This window comes from Staurois parvus, unplaced genomic scaffold (genome assembly GCF_062004578.1).
Source record: "Staurois parvus isolate SC_StPar_1 unplaced genomic scaffold, SC_StPar_1.0 ptg000746l, whole genome shotgun sequence".
NCBI classification, from domain to species: Eukaryota; Metazoa; Chordata; class Amphibia; order Anura; family Ranidae; genus Staurois; species Staurois parvus.
Window position 1 is genome coordinate 2,416,600 of NW_028318542.1, and position 22,786 is coordinate 2,439,385.

At 40.0% G+C, this 22,786-nt stretch overlaps 1 protein-coding gene across 3 annotated transcripts in view; it reads right to left on the minus strand.

The window, feature by feature from the left end:
* Positions 1–2,073: 2,073 nt before the first annotated feature.
* LOC149445112 (cytochrome P450 2H2-like) overlaps positions 2,074–22,786 on the minus strand; it is a 29,302-nt gene continuing 8,589 nt past the window's right edge. For 2 of the 3 annotated variants that reach the window (XM_089654159.1, XM_089654158.1), the window contains 8 exons: positions 21,199–21,361; positions 17,200–17,349; positions 15,785–15,945; positions 13,812–13,988; positions 13,250–13,388; positions 11,960–12,147; positions 7,639–7,780; positions 2,074–2,397 (listed from right to left, as the gene is read on the minus strand). In XM_089654159.1, coding sequence (XP_089510285.1) covers positions 2,216–2,397; positions 7,639–7,780; positions 11,960–12,147; positions 13,250–13,388; positions 13,812–13,988; positions 15,785–15,945; positions 17,200–17,349; positions 21,199–21,361 — 1,302 coding nt within the window. In that variant the 3' untranslated portion in view covers positions 2,074–2,215. Of the gene's footprint in view, positions 2,398–7,638; positions 7,781–11,959; positions 12,148–13,249; positions 13,389–13,811; positions 13,989–15,559; positions 15,581–15,784; positions 15,946–17,199; positions 17,350–21,198; positions 21,362–22,786 lie in introns of all 3 variants that reach the window. The other variant, XM_089654160.1, reaches the window with a different exon arrangement.

Consider the following 22,786-nt stretch of genomic DNA (forward strand, 5'->3'; position numbering starts at 1 on the left):
GAGGTGTATACCTGAGGTGCCAGAAGTGCAAAGGTCTTTGGACCCAATACAACCAGACCTGTGGAGTTAATGCTACTCTCGAAAAGTGGCCTGGTACAACAATTGGTGATAGGCAGTCACAGAGAGTGCGCAGAAGTGGGCAATGTGGGGTGACAAACAGGTATGTGCACCCACATTGGTACTGCTCCTGTCTGGCCATTTATATACAGTGGCTTGATGGGAGTTGATTAAAATGTTTGGCCAAATCATTACTGATCAAACTTTTCAGAACTTCATTCATCTCCAGCAACTAACTGGCACCCCAGCCTTTTCATTATTTCCAGCCACTCTACTTCATATGTGATCAAGAACAGAGGCACTCTGCATTTGTGAATGTTACCATTTGCCTGAATTTTTCCTTGCAATTCTTTCTGTTGTGTGGATATTCATGCAATGTGATATACTGTACATAACATTTCTGTCATTTCATCTTTGAAATTATAAACTCTGATTTTAAATTCTTAAATAAAAGCTTTCCTTCTCAGTACTAAAATACTGTGCATGGAGTTGGTACAATATTTCTTTTTTGTTTAAATAATACACTCTAATGTTGATTAAAATCTACTTGGTGTCTCCGTTTAAAAGCTCTTAAAACTGTCAGTACAATATACTAACCTTTTCTGTGAAATACAAAAATGTCTTCAATAAAAGTTGCTTAGTGTCTCCCTGTGAAACTGAGGTCTACTTAAATACTGTGCATAGAGCCATTATAATATTTCTGGCATTTGTCAGTGAAACAGTACACTATAATATAGATTGCTTGATTAAAAGTGGCCTGGTGTCTGCTTGTGAAAGTGTGCCTTAGTAAAATGCTTGCAATGTATGCATTGAGTTGATGCAATATTTTTGTCTTTGTTCTGTGAATAAATACTCCTCTATTATTTATTTCTTGATTAAAAGTTGCTGCCTTGATTGAAAGCTCTCCCTTTCAAACTGCAGCCTAGTAAAAGTTGCTTATGCAGCTTGTCTAGAGTCCTTTTTTTGTGAAATAATACAATGCTAGTTTAATTTCTTAAAGAAATGTAAATTAATGAAATGAATGGTGTTGCTCCCTGTGAAAATTCAGCCTAGAAAAACCTTCTTACTCCACCTTAACATGCAATTCTTAGCCTGCCATGTGTCCATGTCTCAGTTAGGAAATCATATAATAGTTTCACTCACCAAGACTTTCCAAACAAAGCTCAGTCGGTTTTAACGGGTACTTTATTTCAAATTCTGTGTGTTACACATTGTATAACACCAAACTATTCACATAACATTCCCAAGCTTAGCCGAGGCTATTGTAATATGTCCTGAAATCTTGTGGTGAACAGATTGCAGTCAAATTATGTCCCTGGTTTGAAATACTGTAAGGGATTTCCGGCAAGACGAATCGCGATCGGAAATGCGCATGTTCATAGGAATTCCCAGAGAAGAATTACCGGTTGTGCGCATGCGCACAGAAATGCGCGATCGCGCACCTGCACACGCACGGCAAAGATTGGCGCCAGACGGCCTATTTAAAGAGTGTCTCTGCCCATGTTGAGTGCTGACTGGTCTTCAGCTCCCCCATGTCCTGCTTGCTCCTGTGCGATTCCTTTGTTTCCGACCCGGCTTGTTCCTGACCTGACTCTGATTGCTCTCCTGATACTGGTTCCTGACTTTGGCTCTGCTCCTGACCTTGGCTTTCCTTCTGATTCTGTACCGTGCTGCCCAACTATTGATGACCCTGGCTATTCCCATGACACTGCTCCTGTCTCTTGTCCTCACTACCTGCCTTGCTCTGGTGCATGCCTGGCAATCTACAAGACCTTCTCTGATTGCTTCTACTGTGCTTGAATCAGAGGATCATCAGCTTTCCAAGGTCATCATCTGCAAGAGCTGCAAACAACAACCACTGGCGCTCTTGTCCCCCTGGTCCCTAGACTCCCTCTGTTCCAACTCCAGCAGGGTCAGGGCTAGTGACACAAGTGAGGCCGACCTCGTCATTTCAGTCTCCCATCAGGTACGTGACAAATACTTATATACAGAAGAAGATACTAGCATTCAGGCACTTTTTATTTATAGAACTTTATAGAGAACAATGAAACAATGAAAGTCCACACGATATTGCATTATTATTTACACATTGTAAAGTTATAGCTGCTCTTAAAATATGAACAAAATATCCAATAACACCAGAATATACAATGGTCCATCAGCGTGGCACAGCCAACATCTCGTATTCGCGAGGCCTGGAAGCATTACTGTTGGGCTCTGGTGTAATGTCTATGTACTTTCTATCCACAGTGGGTTTCAGACGAAATCTTTGCAGAATGGTTGTAAAAAAGAGGAAGAGTTCCATTCGAGCCAAACCTTCCCCCAAACATACACGTTTTCCTGGGAAAGAAGAAAAAAAATGATCAAAAACTACTGATAAAAGCTTGAGCACCACTTGAGGGCTTGGTTTGAAGGTAAGTCTGTTATAATGTGGAAGCATGTGGTGCATACTAGCACATTATGACTTAAATAGCCAGAAGGCCCACACTTTTTTTATTTTAGCATTTTATTACCATTTGAATGCCTTGGTACACTTCCAGGACCCATTGTCCAATGGTTACCTCTGTCTAGGTGTTACTCATTGACTGTTGACATAAATAGGATAGTAACTTATGAAGTCCTGAGCATCATGCTATTTGGTGGGACATGAGGTGCAAAGACTGACTTGAAACCGGACAGTTAGAGAAATGGAAGCACAAGGCTAAGTGCTATATACTTTCCATTGCAATCATCTCTCCTTGTTCCAGTGCGTAGCTCTATTGAGGGTCTCTCGAGTAGGAGAAAAGGCATAGTTATTAAAAAAAAACTACAGCTACAGCGCCTTGAAAAAGGATTCATACCCCTTGAAATTTTCCACATTTTGTCATGTTACAATCAAAAACGTATATGTATTTTATTTGGATTTTATGTGATAGACCAACACAAAGTGGTACATAACTGTGAAGTAGAAGGAAAATGATAAATGTTTTTCAAAAGTTTTTACAAATAAATATCTGAAAAGTGTGGTGTGCATTTATATTAAGCCCCCCTGAGTCAATGCTTTGTAGAACCACCTTTCACTGCAATTACAGCTGCAAGTCTTTTTGGAGATGTCTCTACCAGCTTTGCACATCTAGAGAGGGACATTTTTGCCCATTTTTCTTTGCAAAATAGTTCAAGCTCTGTCAGATTGGATGAAGAGCGTCTGTGAACAGCAATTTTCAAGTCTTGACACAGATTCTCATTTGAACTTAGGTCTGGACTTTGACTGAGCCATTCTAAAACATGAATATGCTTTGATCTAAACCATTCCATTGTAGCTCTGCCTGTATGTTTAGGGTTGTTGTCCTGCTGGAAGGTGAACCTCCGCCCCAGTCTCAAATCTTTTGCAGACTAAAAGGTTTTCTTCTAAGATTGCCCTGTAATTGGCTCCATCCATATTTCCATCAACTCTGACCAGCTTCCCTGTCCCTGCTGAAGAAAAGCATCCCCACAACATGATGCTGCCACCATCATGTTTCATGGTGGGGATGGCGTGTTCAGGGTGATGTGCAGTGTTAGTTTTCCGTCACACATAGCGTTTTGATTTTTAGGCCAAAAAGTTCATTTTCTCTTCCCCTTCTTCCATATGTTTCTTCCACTTGGCTTCTTGCAAACTGCAAATAGGACCACTTATGGCTTTCTTTCAACAATGGCTTTCTTCTTGCCGCTTTTCCATAAAGGACATATCTGTCCTGTGGACAGATTCTCCCACCTGAGCTGTGGATCTCTGCAGCTCCTCTAGAGTTACTATGGGCCTCTTGGCTACTTCTCTGAATAATGCTCTCCTTGCCCGGCCTGTCAGTTTGGTGAACGGCCATGTTTTGGTACGAGTGCAGTGCACCATTTTCGGATGATGGATTGAACTGTGCTCCGTGAGATGTTCAAAGCTTAGGATATTTTTTTATAACCTAACCCTGCTTTAAACTTCACAACTTCATCCCTGACCTGTTTGGTATGTTCCTTGGCCTTCATGATGCTGTTTGTTCACTAATGTTCTCTAACAAACCTCTGAGGGCTTCACAGAACAGCTGTATTTATACTGAGATTAAATTACACACAGGTGGACTAATTAGGTGACTTCTGAAGGCAATTGGTTCCACTAGATTTTAGGGGTATCAGAGTAAAGGGGGCTGAATACAAATGCACGCCACACTTTTCAGATATGTATTTTTAAAACATTTTGAAAACCATTTATCATTTTCCTTTTACTTCACAATTATGTGCCACTTTGTGTTGGTCTATCACATAAAATCCCAATAAGATACATTTACATTTTTGGTTGTAATATGTAAAGGTGTGGAAAATTAAAAGGGGTATGAATACTTTTTCAAGACACTGTATAAGCTATTGGTACTGGTTATTACTGGTATGAGTTAGTTTTGGGGGATTGTAAGGATGCTGCTTAGAATGCTATTAGTGATAACTACACGGATTTAAAAAGTGTTAAGAGAATAAAATAGAACTGTAATCTATGTATTTTAACTGTGTATTCAACTTTGCATGCTGAGAGTAGGAATTCCAACAATGTAATCTAATTATTCTAACACCTTTCATAGGAGACCAGAGGAGGAGGTGTTTAGGCAAACTTTTAGAAAGGTGAGAACACACTCAGAACCTCAACAGTGTAGGTTTCATTTATCAAAGCAGAGTTCCAGCTGAAAAAAAATAAAATAAAAGTCAGCAGCTACAAAAACTGTAGCTGTTGATTTTTAAAATACAGCCACTTACTGGTCCCTCAGTCCAGCAGTGTCCTCACCACTGCTGGATTCACTAGCTGTCTTCTTACCCTGGCGCCGGCATCTTAATGTGGGCACTCGGTTGTGACAGCTTGTGGCGTCACAGCCGGGTGCCCACTATACATGTCTTCTGGGACCTGTCATGCGTCTCATAAGACTACGGGGAGGGAGGACATCTTCCGCTTCCGCTCACCTAGGCGATCGCAGCGGAAGTGGGAGCGGGTACCTGTCAAATTTGGGTATCCACTCCCCCTCCACTCCCCAAAGGTGCCAATCCTTAATGTGGTGTGAGGGACAAAGCATTAAAGCGTAACTTCCCCATTTGGGTGGATCTCCGCTTTAACAGCTAAATAAGCAGGATGAGGTTATGAAAGAGACAGATGAGAGTTTAAGTCCTGAATAGTGACATCACTCTATAGCTAATAGTATGGCAGGGGTGCTCATATCCCAAGAGGGGCTGTAGAAAATAGCCAATATTTTGGCAAGTAAAACAGTTCATATGTAGGTTTCAAATAGGTAGTTATTTTAGTTGAAGTTACACTTCAAAGTAAAATCAATTTGTCTGACTTTTGCATTGACTTTCACATTTTATATGACGCCTCTTTCATATATTTGTTTCTATAGTACATACTGAGATTTTTAGGCTTACCACATGAGGGGGCACTGCATTTTATTAGGCACTCAACATTTTTTGCCTTTTGGAGAAAGTAGTGAGGGATTAAAGTAAAATAAACCTTCCTTTTTTAATTAAAATAACAAACATGGTACACTTACCTGCTCTTAGCAGTGGTTTTGCACAAAGCAGCCCTGATCCTCTTCTTCTAAGGCCCCCTGCCAACACTCCAGGCCCTTCCTGTTCAGTAGGTGCCCCCCTGGAAAGTGGCACCTATGTGGGCTCACTCCTGAGCCTTCTTGTGGGCCTCTATTGACAGCCCCACCCAATAATTTGATTGACTGCAGAAGAAGCCAATGGCTGCCACTGCTATCAATCTGCCTAATGAGGAGGGAGACAGTGACGATATGCTCTCGTGCATATCACTGGATCGGATCGACCTTAAGTAAGAATAAGTGGAGGGCTGGGGGGGGAATCCTGCAGCACAGAAGGTTTTTTACCTTGATGCATTGAATGCATTAAGGTAGAAAAACCTTAAGGCTTTAGAACCACTTTAAAACCTCTATCTTTGGCTATGGCTCCCCATCAACTCAACCTACCTCACATCAACCAGAGAGCGCCACTTGCCATTTACAGTGAAGCCACATATGCCTGTTAGTTGCATGTAGAACTATATTAAAAAAATACAGCGCTATCTGCAATGTTAAGCATGAGTTGAAAATCCTAATCTATAGAGATTAACTTGACCTGGAACTTTTCCATTCCATTTCACCCCAACTTTTCACAAATAGATGGCAAGGGTTCATATATATATTAAAATACACAGCACAAAATCCCGTGTAATATCCCAGAAAAGTGATCCACCTCCACCCTTGAAGGCTGAACAAATAAAAATTATAAACTTTTCTCTTTATCTAACAATCAAACATCACAATCAAAATTTGAACCAACAAATGTCCAAAACAAATAAACCCCACAGGTGTAAACAATTGTCCAAAATCGTCTTTTTTTCTTTCTTTTCTTTCCAACAACAAGTCTTTTTCTCAATACCCGCAAATCCTGATGGCAATATACCTCAAAAAATAAAAACTTAACATAGTATCATACCTTAAATAATAAATACACACGTGCCACTCAATGTGCAACATGCAAAAAAAAAAAAAAAAAAATTAATAAATAAATAAATATATATATGTGTTCACTCTGTGTACTAATCTCTACACACAAACCAATATTCCTTTGTGTACCAAAAATATATAAGTAAAAACACTCACACAACGTGTCTATTGCACAAACTGTGAAAAAACAACATATAATAATGCAGGAGTGTATCACCACACTCTATATTCATCAGTGAACACCTTTAAACCCAAACCAACACTCTCCAACTCGTGTACTGATGGATAATTACCCTATAAGAAAAATGACAGGGCATAACACAAATCCGGGTTGACTTCTTGTCATTAGGGTCACATCCAGTCTCAGGGTTTATCTTCCATTTTCCTCATAAGAAAATCAGCCATTACAACAGTGAATCCAAAGATAACATCCTTTATTGTAGCAACTTACATATAAATTTGGATGAAGCAGCTCCTCCTCACAGGAATACAAGTGTAGGCAAGTTAGGGAACACTGGCCACATCTTCCCACTTCCAAGATGGCCGCGATCGCACTTCCGGTTAACGTCGATACGTCACGTGACGTCAAATAAATAAATCTCCCCAGTTACAAACACCAATAAAAACTTGACATCACAATTATTTAAACCATAAAAAAATGTTTTGCTTTTCATACACTTTTAATTTGACCTGTCATTTACACCTGTGCTGGCAGTTTTTTTCTGTATTTTTATCATAAATGTGATTGTCAGTTGATATTTAAAATTAGTGTTACAAAAGCAAAAGTGTAGATATTGCAGATACCTAAATTAAAGAATTGTGTCTGTAGAAAATAATGGTAAGATTAGAAATAAATGCACAATATTAAATTCACAAAGCTTCAAAGATGAGGATCTTTATTTTAGCCAAATGACTGCAAAGATAAGATCCCATTTGAGTGAAGCTAAAATACATGTCATTTGTTGAATATAAAGATTCTTATCCTGATGTGTTAGCTTTGTGAACTAAGCCTGTATTCTGGATGGAAAACAACCATGGTTTAAATTAAGAACCCACTGTATATCTAAAAATGATTAGCTATACTTGCTGGTACCTGCTGAAAATGGCATGAAGGCATCACTCTTCTTGAAGGTGCCATTCTCATTTAGGAAATGTCCAGGGTCAAATTTGTCAGGGTTTTTGAACTGTTTGGGGTCCTTTAATACTGAAGTTAGAATTGGAAGCACCAAAGTTCCCTAAAATAAAAAAAAATCAATTAGCTAACAGGAACAGATGCAGGCAAAAAAAGGTAGTATTAAAGAACTACAAAAAAGTACTAAAGTACTTAATTAGTAAATAATTAGAAAAGAAGAAAATAGTTTAAAGCCTAGAAGAAATGCTGTCTGAAGCCTATGGTAGATTACAGGGCAGCAAGCCAAGCCTCCAACTATGTCTTCACACACCCATGCTACATCAGTACTAGGCCTGATCAGGAGTCACAAATTCACTTTGTTTCACAAGGCCTTGTCTATTCAGTAATTTCAAGTTTAGACCATATATGAATTCTATCCAGCATCTGAGGCCCATAAGAAAAGGTTAACCCAGATGGTGGGTCAATACACCCAGGAGAACCTTTCTGGCCACAGCCACCGATAGACGTTTCATTACTACACCACCACTCACTGCTGATCAAAGTCAGCTGATAAAACTCACTTTCCCCAAGGTAATGGCTACACCATTAACTTCTTAGAAAGAAGCTTAAAAAAAGCATCAAAGAAGCATAAAAAACAGCGCTTTAATGTGTGTTAAAATCAAAGCAAGCGTAATCGAGCCCAAAGGTTGGGGATCACAATCTTCCCATGCCAGAAGTCAACTTTTGTAAGTTACTGGCATAATGGATTTGGGAGAAGAGCATGTCTGAGTTGATGAAGTTATTTCCAAAGTAGACTGTCTAATTCCAGCATGAATTACTGTATGACGTGAATAAATGTATCTCTCAATGAAAGATATGCAATGTAAGCAAAGCTTGGTAGCTTTGTTAATGTCCTCTATGTACCCTCCCTCTTCACAAAAAGCTGATTGCTTGCAGGGGTTGACCTTATAGGTCTCTAGTGCATGCACAACACTCAATTATTCATTAACATCTTACCAGTGAGGAGGCGGTAACAAGTGCTTCTGGTGCATAGAATCAACTGCTATTGCATATGGTGGTTTTTGAACATTTTGAAAAGTCTTGCTGTAAGCACAGCTGATCCTTCACTCTGCTATGGAACACAGGGTACCATCACAGTACTGAGTGTGCTGTTGTTAGTGCTGGCCAAGTGTTATGGTGGGTCCTGACACTGGAATGATTCTTGTGAGGGTAGGAAAATGTTGGACCTCTTGACCTGCCGTTCTCAAAGAATTACCTGCCCATCTAGTATAAGACGTAGGCCTAATTAAATTGATAGATAGATAGATAGATAGATAGATAGATAGATAGATAGATAGATAGATAGTACCTCAAGTGAACTAGACATAGTTGTCTACTCCCGATCATCACCTCACTCACCTCCACACAGTAGGTTTTTACACGATTTTACAGAACACATCCGGAATCCATCTTCCCCTTAAGGGCAGGTAAGCTGGTCTATTCATGCCACCAGTTTGTAATCTACACTTACTCTCCTCTTATTTCTCTTCTTCTTTTCTCCCCACCCTCCACCTCTTTTTTTTCTTTCCACCTTCCTTTCTCCCTTCCTTTCACCCTTATACACCTTTTCCGCTCCTCTTTTCTTTCTTCACTTCATTTACCCCTTCATTCTCCCTCCCCCTATTTCTTCAATTGTCTTATCTCCTCAGCCTCCACCATCCCTGGAGAAATATTCATTCTTATAATACTGCCCCCTTTTAGATATTCCCTCCAGGTGCTACATCCGTCTACCAAACTTGCTCAGCCACAGCGCACTATGACCTCTTCTAGACCTACCACTAGACAGGAAACTATCAAAGTTGTCTCTTTAAATGTGAAAGGCGTCAATATACCAAAGAAACATAGTAAAGTACTATCCTCCATGTTCAGCCTCAAAGCTGACATAATTTTCTACTTTTATCGAAATGCCTGCAATGGCAGTTTAATGACTCCCTTGTAGATGAACAAGGACATTATTTTTTTCTTAAAGGATGTCTCCAGGGGAACCCTGTGACCCTAGTCAACATTTACAGCCCTAAAAATGCTCAAATGGTATTCTTTAGAAAGCTTTCACAACTCCTTGCAAGCTTTTAATTGGGCCTTGTTATACTAGGGGGTGACTTTAATGTTCCCCTTCACCCCCTGTTAGACACCTCTTTTGATGCTTCATCTCTCCCCTACAGAGCACTTCGTCAAATCAAAATGCAAATCCAAGACCTTATTTCCCATGATACGTGGCGCAAGTGATAAGGACTTCACTTTCTTTTTGGCCCCATACAACAGATATTCAAGAATTGACTATCTATTTTTATCACAAAAAGATCTCCCCTTTCTTTTCTCAGCAACTATTGAACCAATGTTCCTCTCAGATCACCACCTGATTACACTTACATTAACCTTCACAGATGGCATTTAGATTCATCCCTACTGACAGTGGAAGAGGATGTAAACCATATATGTTCTTGTTCACAGGAATTTGTTGCTGGAAATTACACCCCTGATGTAGTTTCTATTACCCTATGTGAAGCACATAAGTGTGATATTAGAGGAAGATTACTGGCGCTTATGGCAGCTCAGAAAAAGTCACGACAAGCCCACTTCATGGATCTTCTCAATAAAATATGGTCCCTAGAAGTGGCCCATAAACAATCCCAAGCACAACAAACATACATGGACCTACTCCAGGCTCGAACACTCCTCCTTTGGGAGCTTGGATGTAAGGTGAGACAGATTTGTTCTTTCCCAAAAGCTCTTTTACAAGCACAGTAACAAATGTGGTAAACTCCTAGCTAGAGCCCTTCAAGCTAGAAAAGCAGGAACAACTATCCATCTTATTAAAGATACCCAAGGCCGCTCCAATGTAGCTACTATTGACATTGCATCTCAATTTGAAAAGTTCTACTCTGACTTATACAATCTACCTCAGATGCCTGGGGAGTCCAAAGGTAGTCAACACAGGATTACATTAATATAAGGCTTCTTAATACAGCCCTAAACCCGTCTCCAGAACTAATGCATGACAGCTGGAAAGCCTCATTACTGAAGAAGAGCTCAAACAAGCTATTAAACAAGAGTTCAATTCTCAATCCTCTCTGAAACATCCATCTCATAGACTGTTAGAAGCCCACATCACAGTCATATCAAAAGAGGGGAAAGACAATATGTTGATAGCCAACTATAGACCTATATCGATCCTAAACTTAGATATTAAGCTATTTGCTAAAATATTGGCTAATCGCCTGTTGTCATTACCTCCCTTCTTGATTGTGAAATACCAGTTAGGCTTTATTGCTGGCAGGGAAGCCAGGGATAATACTATTAAGGCTCTGAACTTACATCACTGGCTCACATCGTCGAAGCAATGTGGTTTCTTTCTGTCCCTTGATGTGGAGAAGGCATTTGACAGGGTGGCCAGGGACTAAATGGGAACCGTCTTACACTCAATCGGACTTAGAAACCATATGTTCAACTTTATAATGTCCTTGTATGACACACCAACTGCTAGAGTCCGAGTCAGCGGCCACTTGTTGAATGCTTTCTCCATCAATAACGGCACGCGACAGGGTTGTCAACTCTCACCAATCCTCTTTGTGCTCACGCTAGAGCCACTTCTACGTCATCTTCGAGCCAATCCAGACATACCGGAACTGAACATTGCCAACCGTACCTACAAAAATTAGGGGCATTCACGGATGACATATTACTATTTCCTAGGGAACACCACATGACCCTCCCAAGCCTTTCACATCTTTTTTTTTCTCTTTTCTCTCTCTCTCCCTTCTCTTTTTCTTCTCTCCTCTCTCTTTTTCCTGTTCTCATCATACACTAACTCTAGGCCTTTTAAGCCAAAACCCTCTTCGCATAGGAGGTGTTTCTCCTCCTAGGACCATATCTAAAAGAGGAGATATCTCCTCCCAAACACCTGGTTCTCCTTTACAGGAATGAGCTTCCAGACTTTGCCAAACATTCTGTTCTCACCACTAAAGGATATGTTTACGTATTTCTTACATGCTAAAGTGGGCTCTTTATGGATGTTGAGACCTTTTGCTATTCATAAGCCACCTGACAAATGTATTTAATCTCAAAGCTGATGTTTTATGAATTGCTTTGTTTGTCATATTTGAGACTTTTAACATGTTCTAATTTCATTAATAAAGTATTGTTGAAATAGATATATAGATAGATAGATAGATAGATAGATAGATAGATAGATAGATAAAACATAGAGACATCTCCGATCATCTTGGACATCTGAGAAGAGCACCTTTGGAATATGATATCCTCTAAACATGGTGTCCTTGCTGGCTGCATGGGGTAGTCCTCCTGGCACAATATCGGCAAATCTCTGGATCTCATGAATGACAGCATCTGTATATGGCATCTTACTTCTGTCCTCTGCTGATGGACAGCGATCACTTCCTATTACATTGTCAATCTCTTTATGGATATTCTCTGGAGCACACAGAAAGAAAAGAGCATGGAAAGATATTAGATGTTATGAAATCTGTAATATTTAATTTATATTGAATCAGTAAAATTTACACATTAGAAATAATTTGTGTGTGTTTTGTCACAAGCTGAAAAATGCAGCAAAGCCTATGAATATATATGAGCTCCAATGAGTATGTAACATGGTAACGTTATAGAGTGTTTTTAAGTTATAGTGTGTTTTTCCAATGCTGAGCTAATTTTTCCACATTTCAGAGCAGGATACAAGGGGGTCATGCTCTCTCCGTCACACAAGCATAGGGGACAGTTTTTTTTTTTACATTTCTATAGGTAGTGTTTTCTGAGAAAGAATAATTGCAGCCATATATTTGTTGAAAGATGACAAATTACTCAAACTGTTCCAGATGAATGTGAAAACATTCAGTGAGCTACTTACGCTATCCAGTAAACAGCAACTGTGGTAAAGCCAGAAAGTTTCCCAAAATGACAGCAAAGGCATCCAGTGTGTCCCTGCATTAAAATTAGCCAACTACACAAAAAATGGCAACCGTCCCAGCCTATAATCTGCCTTAGCAGTAAGGTGAACATGGAAGGGCAATGCACATTGCAAACAAACAAAAGGATTTCCCAGCAACACTTACAAGCCAGCCTGCAAAACAACCAATCTGGCTGGTAAGTGTTGCTATCATTTTGGTATAGCTGGGCATCACGTGTGTCCCTGTACCTTTAAGGAGGGATGGGCTCCTCCAGGCACACCTGTCTTCAACCTATCCATTTATACATGTGCTCCTACTATGGAGGCTTTGGAAATTTTAGTTAGGTCCACAGTATACAGAGGACCCTTGATGTGGGACTGTTGTTTACAAATGTATTTGCAAATGTGTGCAAATAAAACCCTCAGTTTTTAACACACACTGTCAGACAGGGCCTAATTGGTTGTTTCACAGGCTGGCTGGTAAGTGTTGCTGGGTATTCCTTCTGTTTGTTTGCGATAGGCCCTTACTCAGCAGACAGGGTTTGCCTCCTTTATGCATGTCCAAGTTAAATTTTTCAGTTTAGATAGGGCAATCACCCTTATTGTTCTGGTAGGAAAAGATGGCATTACCTTGTATCTCAGGATATTTGAGTAGAATCAAGAAGGCATATCGCAGAGTTACACTTGTAGTCTCAGTCCCGGCAAAGAACAGGTCAATTACGGATCCAAGTAAATTATCCCTATGAAATTCTGTTTTTGGGTTCTTTTCCTGAAAAATATTTTCAAAGTTATTCTAACAAATGGAACATAAGGATACCACAATGCAAGTAAATACCTACTAATCCTAAATTGGGCTCCCATCGTGGCTCATACTGTTTTTTGTTTCCACCTCTTTCCAGTAGTTTGGAAAGCTGCCATTAGGGAAGAGGCATTGGACTAATCATTAACCTTTTACTAGAGCTCTCACATATTAATCATCAATCAGTGCCCTACCAGGAGTACCTTTTAAAGTGGCAAACTACCCTAGCAAGTACAACAGAACCACTTTTAGACACAGCACAACATGGCATCAAATGGCATTTTAGTACTTCTTAGAAGGCATGCAATAAAAGCTGAAATAACACATTATAGCATTCCTAGATTAGAAAAGATATTCTAGAGATTCTAGATCAAGAATTAAAATCAAACTCACCTCTTCCATTTTTAAGAGAAAGCAATCTATAAAATCACGGGGACAGTTTTCATCCAATGTCTCCTTGTGACCTTCCACCATTTCTACTATAAACTCTTTAAGCTTTTCAAAAATTTGAAAAAGTTTCTGGTGGGGGCCTGGTACATGTCTCATTAAGGTTGGGAACAGATTAAGAAGCTGAAACAAAGTTTTAATTGAGGTGTTAAATAATGAGCAATACATCTCCCTTACATTGTAAACATTTTGGACTTTACCAAAACAAGTCTCCGACAGTCAGAGTTTTTTGTCTATTGCTAACCTACTGCTATTGAAATTTTTCTCCAACCAGTGATGCGCATCAGATGTCTTGTATGTGTACAAGACTAAAGTTTAAAAAAGTCGCGCTGGGTCCTATTTGAAATGGAGCACAATACTGTCTTCCGCAGGACATCACAGTGATTACATTACTCCATTTATGAATATTATGTTTAAAGCAGAATTGTGGGCAAAACTTTTATTTTCAATGTAGAGTAAGGAAGGGCTATAACCCCTGTCAGTTTATTTTTTACCATCTGTGTCCCATTGAGGAGATATACCTTCGCTTCCTGTCCCATAGCAAAAACAGGAAGTGAGAGGAAATCCCTGAAAATTAGGGGAATCCCTTGAGGACCCCCAGGTCACCAGAATTAGTGACCCCATTACAAGATATCTCCGCTATTACTTTTGTGGGGACAACCCAAAAGAAGAAGGTGAATCTCTGTAACGGGGGCACAGACAGCAATAAAAACTGACACGTTTTCCAATCCATTTCCACTCTATCCAAGACCAAAAAAAAATGTGCCTTCAGTTGTACTTTAATTCATAAAATGTAGGGCACGGTGGGAAGCCTACCATGTCCTGTGACGTGTTCTCTGCATAATGATATAAGGAACACTTAAGATAGGAGGAGAAGCCTGTCACATGAGCTATCAAAGTTGCATGACATGTTTTTGTCTCCGCTCAGCATTTTTTTGAATGGATCTTCAATTACTTCACTGTTCTGAAGAAATCCTCTCTTTTGGTCCTGTGGCCATTGTCTCAGAAGGTAATGGGAAATCCATAATATTTGAATTGTCATAGCAACAGGGGGAGAGTAAATCTTCCAATGAGGTAACCTGTTCTGGTGAACAATCTCTAATATTCCCTTGCTTTAGACAAATTACATTTTTAAAATTAAATCCAGTGACACAATATTGACAACGACGACTTTTATTAGGGTTGACGCAGGAGTGGAGCAGGAAGTGTGGATAATAGTAACAAAACATGCTACACCACATGTTAAGTGTGTCCAGTTTGTGCTAACAGTGGGAGGGGTTTAAAAGGGTATGGTTTAATAAAACCTGAGCCTACTTTGCTCTGAGTGCATAACACATAGAGTGTAGAGGCCAGGGGCGGACTGACAACTCATGGGGCCCCCGGGCAATAGGGGATCATGGGGCTCCTGTGTCCTTGCCCAAACTCAAAAAAGCCTATGAAAAAGGTACCAGGGGCATCTCATGGGGCCCCCTACTGACCCTGGGCCCTTGGGCAGTACCCAAGTTTCCAAATGGTCAGTCCGCCCCTGGTAGAGGCCAAAAGTAGGTAAAGCACAAATAAAAATTCCTTCCACCTCCCAATATGCTATCCCACCCCCACCCCCCATTGAAAAAAAAAACAGCTCTAGCACAAATTCTCTCCTCCCTAATTTGTACTCATCAGACCTTGGCATTGCATTGCTGGTGAGTCCTTACAGTCCACCACCTGCTGGTGAGCTCACTCCCCTCATTCCCAGTGGTAGCACTTGTACAGTTGAGGCATGCACCATATACTTGCAGGGCAGGGAAGAGTCTGTGCCTTCAGATCAAACATATCACCTCTCCAGCACCCCCATGCCTTTCCTGAATTATAGAATATGGCATCACTATAAAATAACTATAATGTGTACATACATACAATTGTACAATATCTACATTTACCTGGCTTAACCGGGAGTTCACCAGGATCACAAATTCTTGAAGAAGTTTCAAAAGGGTCATGAACTTCTTGTCTTCGTAGTCGAATCTTTCTCCAAATACAATGGAGCAGATGACATTAGACACAGCCAGTAGTAGTAGATGAGTCGGGTTTATTGGTTTATCTGGTATTATGCAAATATAATCATTCAGCATTTTCATCTCCAACATCAATATCTAGAATTTAAAAAAACCCTTTGGGACCTTGGGTAAATACTAAAAGATTACACTTCAGGCTGGCATAAGCAAGGTGGGGTTGATTTACTGAAGGAGTAAAGCATGTTTAGTTTGCAATGTGTATTTTCACCTGGGTTAATAAATGAAGAGAAGCTAGATGCAAATTTGCTATGCTATTCTGTCAGTCTTTTACTTCTTCTGCAAAAACCATATAATTTTTGTTTTGACATATTGTTTTTAAAATTATGATCTGTGACTATTTAGTAATTTTACCTGATTTCTTTGTGGGTTGGTAATGGTCAGTAGCAAAAGCTGATCAATAAAATGCGGACCACAGATGGTTCAAATCTCTGTCTCTTCAGCAGGAATCGTACGAGAATCGAACCATGCATAGGAAGGCTGAAAGTACCCAAGTGAGTGATCGATCAACTTGTGTACAACCAGCCTGCTGGATTTTACACACAATTATTGCTTGCGGATGTTGTAGCCACTAGCAATAATCTCTGTGTTCTCCCAATTGGGATGGCTTTCCCCAGCTGGTAGAACACAATGACTCAACAGGAGGAATTCCCATATCAACACTTTGTGTTGATGAGGGAAATAAGCGAATGTCCTATGGTTGCAGGAGAGAAATTTGCTCCGTTTATGGTCTGCCTTACTCTTTGTAGTTTTATCACCATGTAATCTCTATCACTCTGCACTGCAACCTTTTCCAGCCCACAAGACTGGGAGGTATGGTTGTGGATGGATTCTAGCTGATGATTGTTATATCAGCTACATAGCATATCCCTGTCCAGTATTTCAATCAACTCACTATTTATCTGTGGGTAGATGACATTCTGAAAGTGTAGTCATTTCAAGGCAGAATACTTTTGAATGCAGACTGCCCTAGGTAATGCCCACATTTGATTCTGAGCCCCATCGCTGAAAGAACTAAAATCCAGTGAAAGAAAAGGGCCAGCAGGGACAGTAAGCTGGAGAGGAAAGGGATAGATGAGGTCATCCTCCACTCAGGATATGAGATGGGGTCTTTAGATTTGTTGCAGCTTCACAATTTGCAGTATGCACTTCCAGGTAGTCATCACCAAATCAGATTATGCTGTCTCATGAGCATCTTTAGAGGAGGTGTTAGAAAATGAAAAATTTGGATCATAAGGTTGGGTTATTCCATGTAAACTTATTTCAACATTATTTTAACTTGCCTTTGTTTTTCATAAATCTGTCTCTGAGACATTGAGCTTCCTCCTGGATCCTTTCTTCTATACTTCTCTTTCCCATCCCAAAATTTCTCAATGTTGTCAGGGAAAATCGACGCATTGTCTTCCATCTCTCTCCATTGCTCACGATGATCCCTAAAATATTTGAAAGGTTTTGTACATTGAAGACCCCAAAAATTCAAACATTTGAAACAATAACCTTTTGACTCCCTCTGTTCTCCCTGAATTCCACCAGGAACACTATCGATGTGGAGCTCGTGGGTTTCCACTGTCTTTGCATGGGTTTCCCTCCATTATGTAAAAATAAAATAATAATTTAGGTGAAAAGCTTCTTTTTTGGAGCCCGAACTGACAAGAAAAGTAGGAAGGTTTTCACCTCCTGTGTTTGGGAATAATTTGTGGAAATGTCACATGGCCAAGATCCAGAATGCTTTGGATAAATTGGCTCCCTTATGAACTGGTCTGTTTCTATGAGATTAAGAGACATTAGAATGTGAGTCCCTTTGGAGACGGAGTTATGATAATGGCTCCATGTGACGGAAATAAGGTCTGCTGAATCCAAAACTGAGTGAACAGAATGGGGAGATTGTACTAAACACAGAGCCAACCTTATTTCTCCATAATTCACAAGTCGGCTATGAAAATGGTCCGATTGAAAATCTTATGTCTATATGTCAGCTATAGCCATTCATGGGATTTAATACATTTGTAGAAAAAAAAACAATTCAATTGCCAGCACAGTCTTTAGAAAGCAGGAAAAGTTAGATTCCAGGCAGGGGGTCATAAAATGTTTAGCAGTATCATAAACAGTGCTTAATAATGAAACAATCAGATTTATAACTGATGTCTGTGCAAAGCATTTATAAACAATTGACAAAAGAAAATTTTCCAGTTTACAGCACAATTCACAGAAAACAGCCCCAAGTTAGATGGAAAGCAGAGAAAGTTAGCTGGCAGGTAGGAGATTGTATAGTAAGGTCATAAACAGTATTTAGCAGAGTCTGAAAAAGCTCTTTATGCAGCCTTGTCACAAATGATCTATCATAAATCCTGTCCAGTAACAAAATACACATATGCAAGTCTGGGTTTTGACCTGAGATCAAATTATCACAGCCAAAATATATACAGTTTAGATAATTCTTGTTATGAGGAAAACAACAAACAGGTGCCAAATAAGCATGTATTACCAGGAGCAGAAGGCTAATAAAATGCATAAGAATAATATCATGTTTGATCTCTCCCAAATTGTATTTTCATTCTGTACAATAACATATTGGTTGTCATACTGAAAAACTTTGTCTAATGGAAATATAGACAAATTTATAAAAAGCACAAATTAAGGGTTATGTCTGCTGAAAATCATTAAACACTTTAATATGTCTTCAGAAAATCTCTCAGGACCTTTGATTGGTTAATCAATAAGCTGAATCTCTAATGTAAGTCTTTGTTCAGACAGGCACTCTCATCCATTCTGCATGCAGGCTTCTTTTGTTATTGCATCTGCATCTGCCCCAGGATTCAAGTGGACAGCCTATAGAGGCAGATGCAGATGCAGTGGCTGCATGGACAGAGCTGGATGTAGCTGAACGTCAAAACTTAACATGCGGGTGGGAATGGGTGTGCAGATCTATGTAAACATTGTCTGTTTGAATCCAACCACTCATTCCTGCTTCGCGTGTGAAATTTTGACATGCAGCTATCCCTGTGCTGCTGCTGCTGCATCTGCATCCACCTCTGTAGGTTTTCTATGTTCAGGCTTGGGCAGATGCAGACACAATAACTAAATTAGTCTGCACACAGGACAGGTGTCTGGATGAAGCCTAAACTGAGGTTAAGGAACTTATTGCTTAATTCTGTTACATTCCTGTTTGGGTACGGTAGTGAGTGTCACAGACATTTCATAAAGGTCAGACATGCTTCAACAGATGCTGTGAATTATGAGTGTTTCCATTAAAACACATTGTGGTGCTAAATGATTGTGTGTGTAAAGGGTTAACTGCAGAGTTAACCTGCCCAGTATAGTCCACTTTCAGTCTGCTGGTGCTAAGGTTGTTTCCCATGGGTTGGAAAATCTCTGAGAAAAGTTAGGCTGAAAGTACTCTATGGGAGGAGGGAGAAGATAAGTGTTTGAGAGGCCTGTTCAACAGTGTGATTCTCCCAGGGCTGCTGCCCCTGGGAGACAGCTGATGTACCGAAGAGCTGTTGTTAGGCCTCAGCATATATTTGGCTGAGGGCCTGGAAGATCTTGGACTGAAAGATATTTGCTGGAGGGACTCACCTGTGGAAGCTGGACTGGAGAAGGTATCTTTTCTTTCATTGTAGTGTCACATGGAAGCCGAATGGATGACAGCTGTTCTTTGACATTCGGGAATGACCTTCATCTAGGTCCGCTTATTTCCTCCTCCCCTCCTCCACTGCCATATTTGGCACCTTTTGGAGGGAGTGGGTACCTGGTTTTGACAGGTTCCTGCTTCCCCCTCCTCCCTCCCGCAGTCTCCTGGGAACTTTCATAGGTCCCAAGAGACTGCCTGACCAATTTTGAAGTGCAGCATGACTCACACATTTGCAGTGGGAACCAGGATGTGAAGCCACAAGCTGTCACAGCCTGGTGCCCACAGTTGAGATACCGTCGCCATGGAGGAAAGAAGGGGAGAAGGGACCGCGGGGGTGAGAACATAGCTTGAATCAGGGACAGGTAAGTGTGTGTTTATTAAAAGTCAGCAGCTACAGTTTTTGCAGCTGCTGACTTTTAATAAACACAAAAATGTCTGGAACTCCACTTTAAGCTCAGAAAACAAGGACCAACCTTGCCTCTATATTGAAAACAGCTATGATGCTCTGTTGAGAATCAGCCATTTAGGGGTTCGTCTTGGGAGCAAAAACAATCCTCTCCTAAGAAAGCTCCTTAAGCTTGTTGGAAAATTTCTAAGTACCTTATGTGAAGTACACATTTTTGGGGAGGGTGGTATGCGAGGACCATTTTTGGGTTCTAGAATGTTTAACTCCTGATAGAAATGAGAATGTTGTCCATCAAATGGATAATTAGTGTGTAGTGAGGTGTGCCTAAAACAAACAGTTACAAGATTAAGTGATTCATTAACAGCCTTTATTAGTTAGGGAAGTAGTATACAGCCAACTCCAACAATAACAATTAGGATGAACTGGATTCATCATGACTTATGCTGGCTAGCAGAAACGGCACCAGTCAATGGGATCTCAGTCCCAAGCCAGTTTATTATGGTGTGTGCAGTGTGGATTTAATCACAAGAATCTATCTAAGCCCTGAAGAAGAGGGAAGCCATATTCCAAGAAATATGTTGTCTATATACTAAGTTCCTAATTAAGACTTTTAGCAAATCACTTAATTATGTAACTGCTTGTAATAGGTACTCCTCACTACACAATCACTACTAACCAATCCCACTTGTTACTCATATTTAGTGAACTGAGTGTGCATTTGACCCATTGGGTTCTTGCATAATCAAGTACAGGGAGATGTCTACCGATCTCAGGGATGATATTTGTTTTATAATTGTCTAAAGTAAATCTTTTAGGGCCCACCAGCATCAGTGTTTTGGTGTCTGATCCTATGTCTCCCCTTCTCCCACAATAACAACACTGTACGTGTGTTGCCCCACAAGAGCAAAAGATTCTAACAGGTGGTGGTTGCAAAGTTCAGAATGGCAATCTGATGACTAGCCAGGATTAAAAAAAAGACCGAAGAAAAGAAAGGCTGGGTTCCAGGTGCATGCTTCCATTTTAAATGTTTAGATTGGAATAGAGTGCATCTTTATTAGCTTTGATCCCATCTTTGCATTGCAATGATTTTCATTTTAGCGACTGTCTTTAGATTAATTCTAAATGATTGCAACTGGTTTATATGGTACAAGTGTATCAACAAGGCACATGTAAACAAGTTAGTCTCTAATCAAAAACATACAACACAAATCCAAGATAATTTTTTTTTTTTTTTATGGATCTTACCGAAATCTTTAAAGAATAATTCTAGTATATTAATTTCCCCTCTGTCACTGAACGCATCACTGTGATCAACCAAAGCCTCCTTCACAGCATCGTAGCCAATCAGCATGACTGCTCGACTGTTGGCAACGTAGACTGTATACACAGGTCCGTACTTTTCACTGAGCTGTTGAAAGAAATTTGTGTTTTTAAACAGAATTCTACAGGTTAAAGAACAGCTGGAATTGGAAGAATTTGACCTAATGTGCTTCTGTTTAACCCCGTGACGCCGACGTCACACAAATATGCGGCCTCACAGAACTGGGCTTTTTTCTGTGGGGCCACATATTTGCGTAGCTGTCTTTCTGCTGGGAGCGCGCCACACAGCGCACTCCCAGTACAAAGACCTCAGTGTCACTGAGAGCACTGGGTCCCGTTCCAACGATTGGGACCCGGGACTCCCGCTTCTGGGTCACATGATTACTGTGATAGCCCCTGATTGGCTATCACAGTGATCAGTCACTGTACAGCCTGGCCTCCTTGTTTTTTTTTCTCTCTATGAATGGAGGAGAGAGATACATTGTATCTCTCCAACTCCTGACATAGAGGGGGAAAAAATGTTTGTTAAAAAAAAAAGATTAAATAAATAAATATTAAAGAATAAAATAAAAAAAAAAGAAAAAATACTTAGATCAAGGTTTGATCTAGTTCAGTGCCAGGGTGGGTGTTTGGGTCAAGGTCAGGGTCAAAAGGTCAAGGTCAAAGATCATGATTTTAAAAAATGGTATCAGTGTCAGTTAGTGTCAGAGTGTTTTAGGTAGAAAAACAAAAACAAAATGTGCACTATTGTTTCTGGGCTGTACTACAGATACAAACAACAAATAACATACACATATATGGTATCGCTGCAATTGTCAAGAGCTGGAGAATTTATTTTGGGTTGTTCTTTGGTGGTAGGTTATGGTAGTAACAAGAAACACACAGCTAAATTTAAAAAGAAATATCTTTTTTTACTATTGTGGGCCAGTTTTCCTTTGATAATAAAAAATAAAACAGGAGATATCCATTACCATTTACCAACAAATGAAAGCCCAATTTGTCTTGAAAAAAACATGGTATAATTCACCTGGATGTACAAAGTAGTTGTGATGATATGTACGGTTTTACTAACACATGTCAAAGTTGCAAAATTGTGCTTAGGCATTTAGACTTGTTTTACCCTTAGGCATGAAGGAGTTAGACTGGCCATAGGCAAGAATATATTTCACATCGTCCTCTCTCACTCACATCACTCATGTGCCAGGACCTATCTCAGTCCTTTTCTCCTATACAGGCTATTTTTAACTTGGTGCAAGCAGTTTGTGTTTCATTCCCTTTACTGTTTGGAAAGGCAGAGTTGAGCGTAAAAGTTTATGAAGGTCTGTACATCCCATTGCACACAAGACCTACAGGCCAAATCTGGCCCCATCAAACCATTGTCATGTTGTCCTTGCACCTCTCCTGCAGCTGCAGCACCCCCTTTGAGGACAGGTAGTTGGGTTTTTTACAACTGCATAGGGTAAAAAAATGTTTTGAATTTAAAACCACTTTAAAGTGGTTGCACTCTTACATA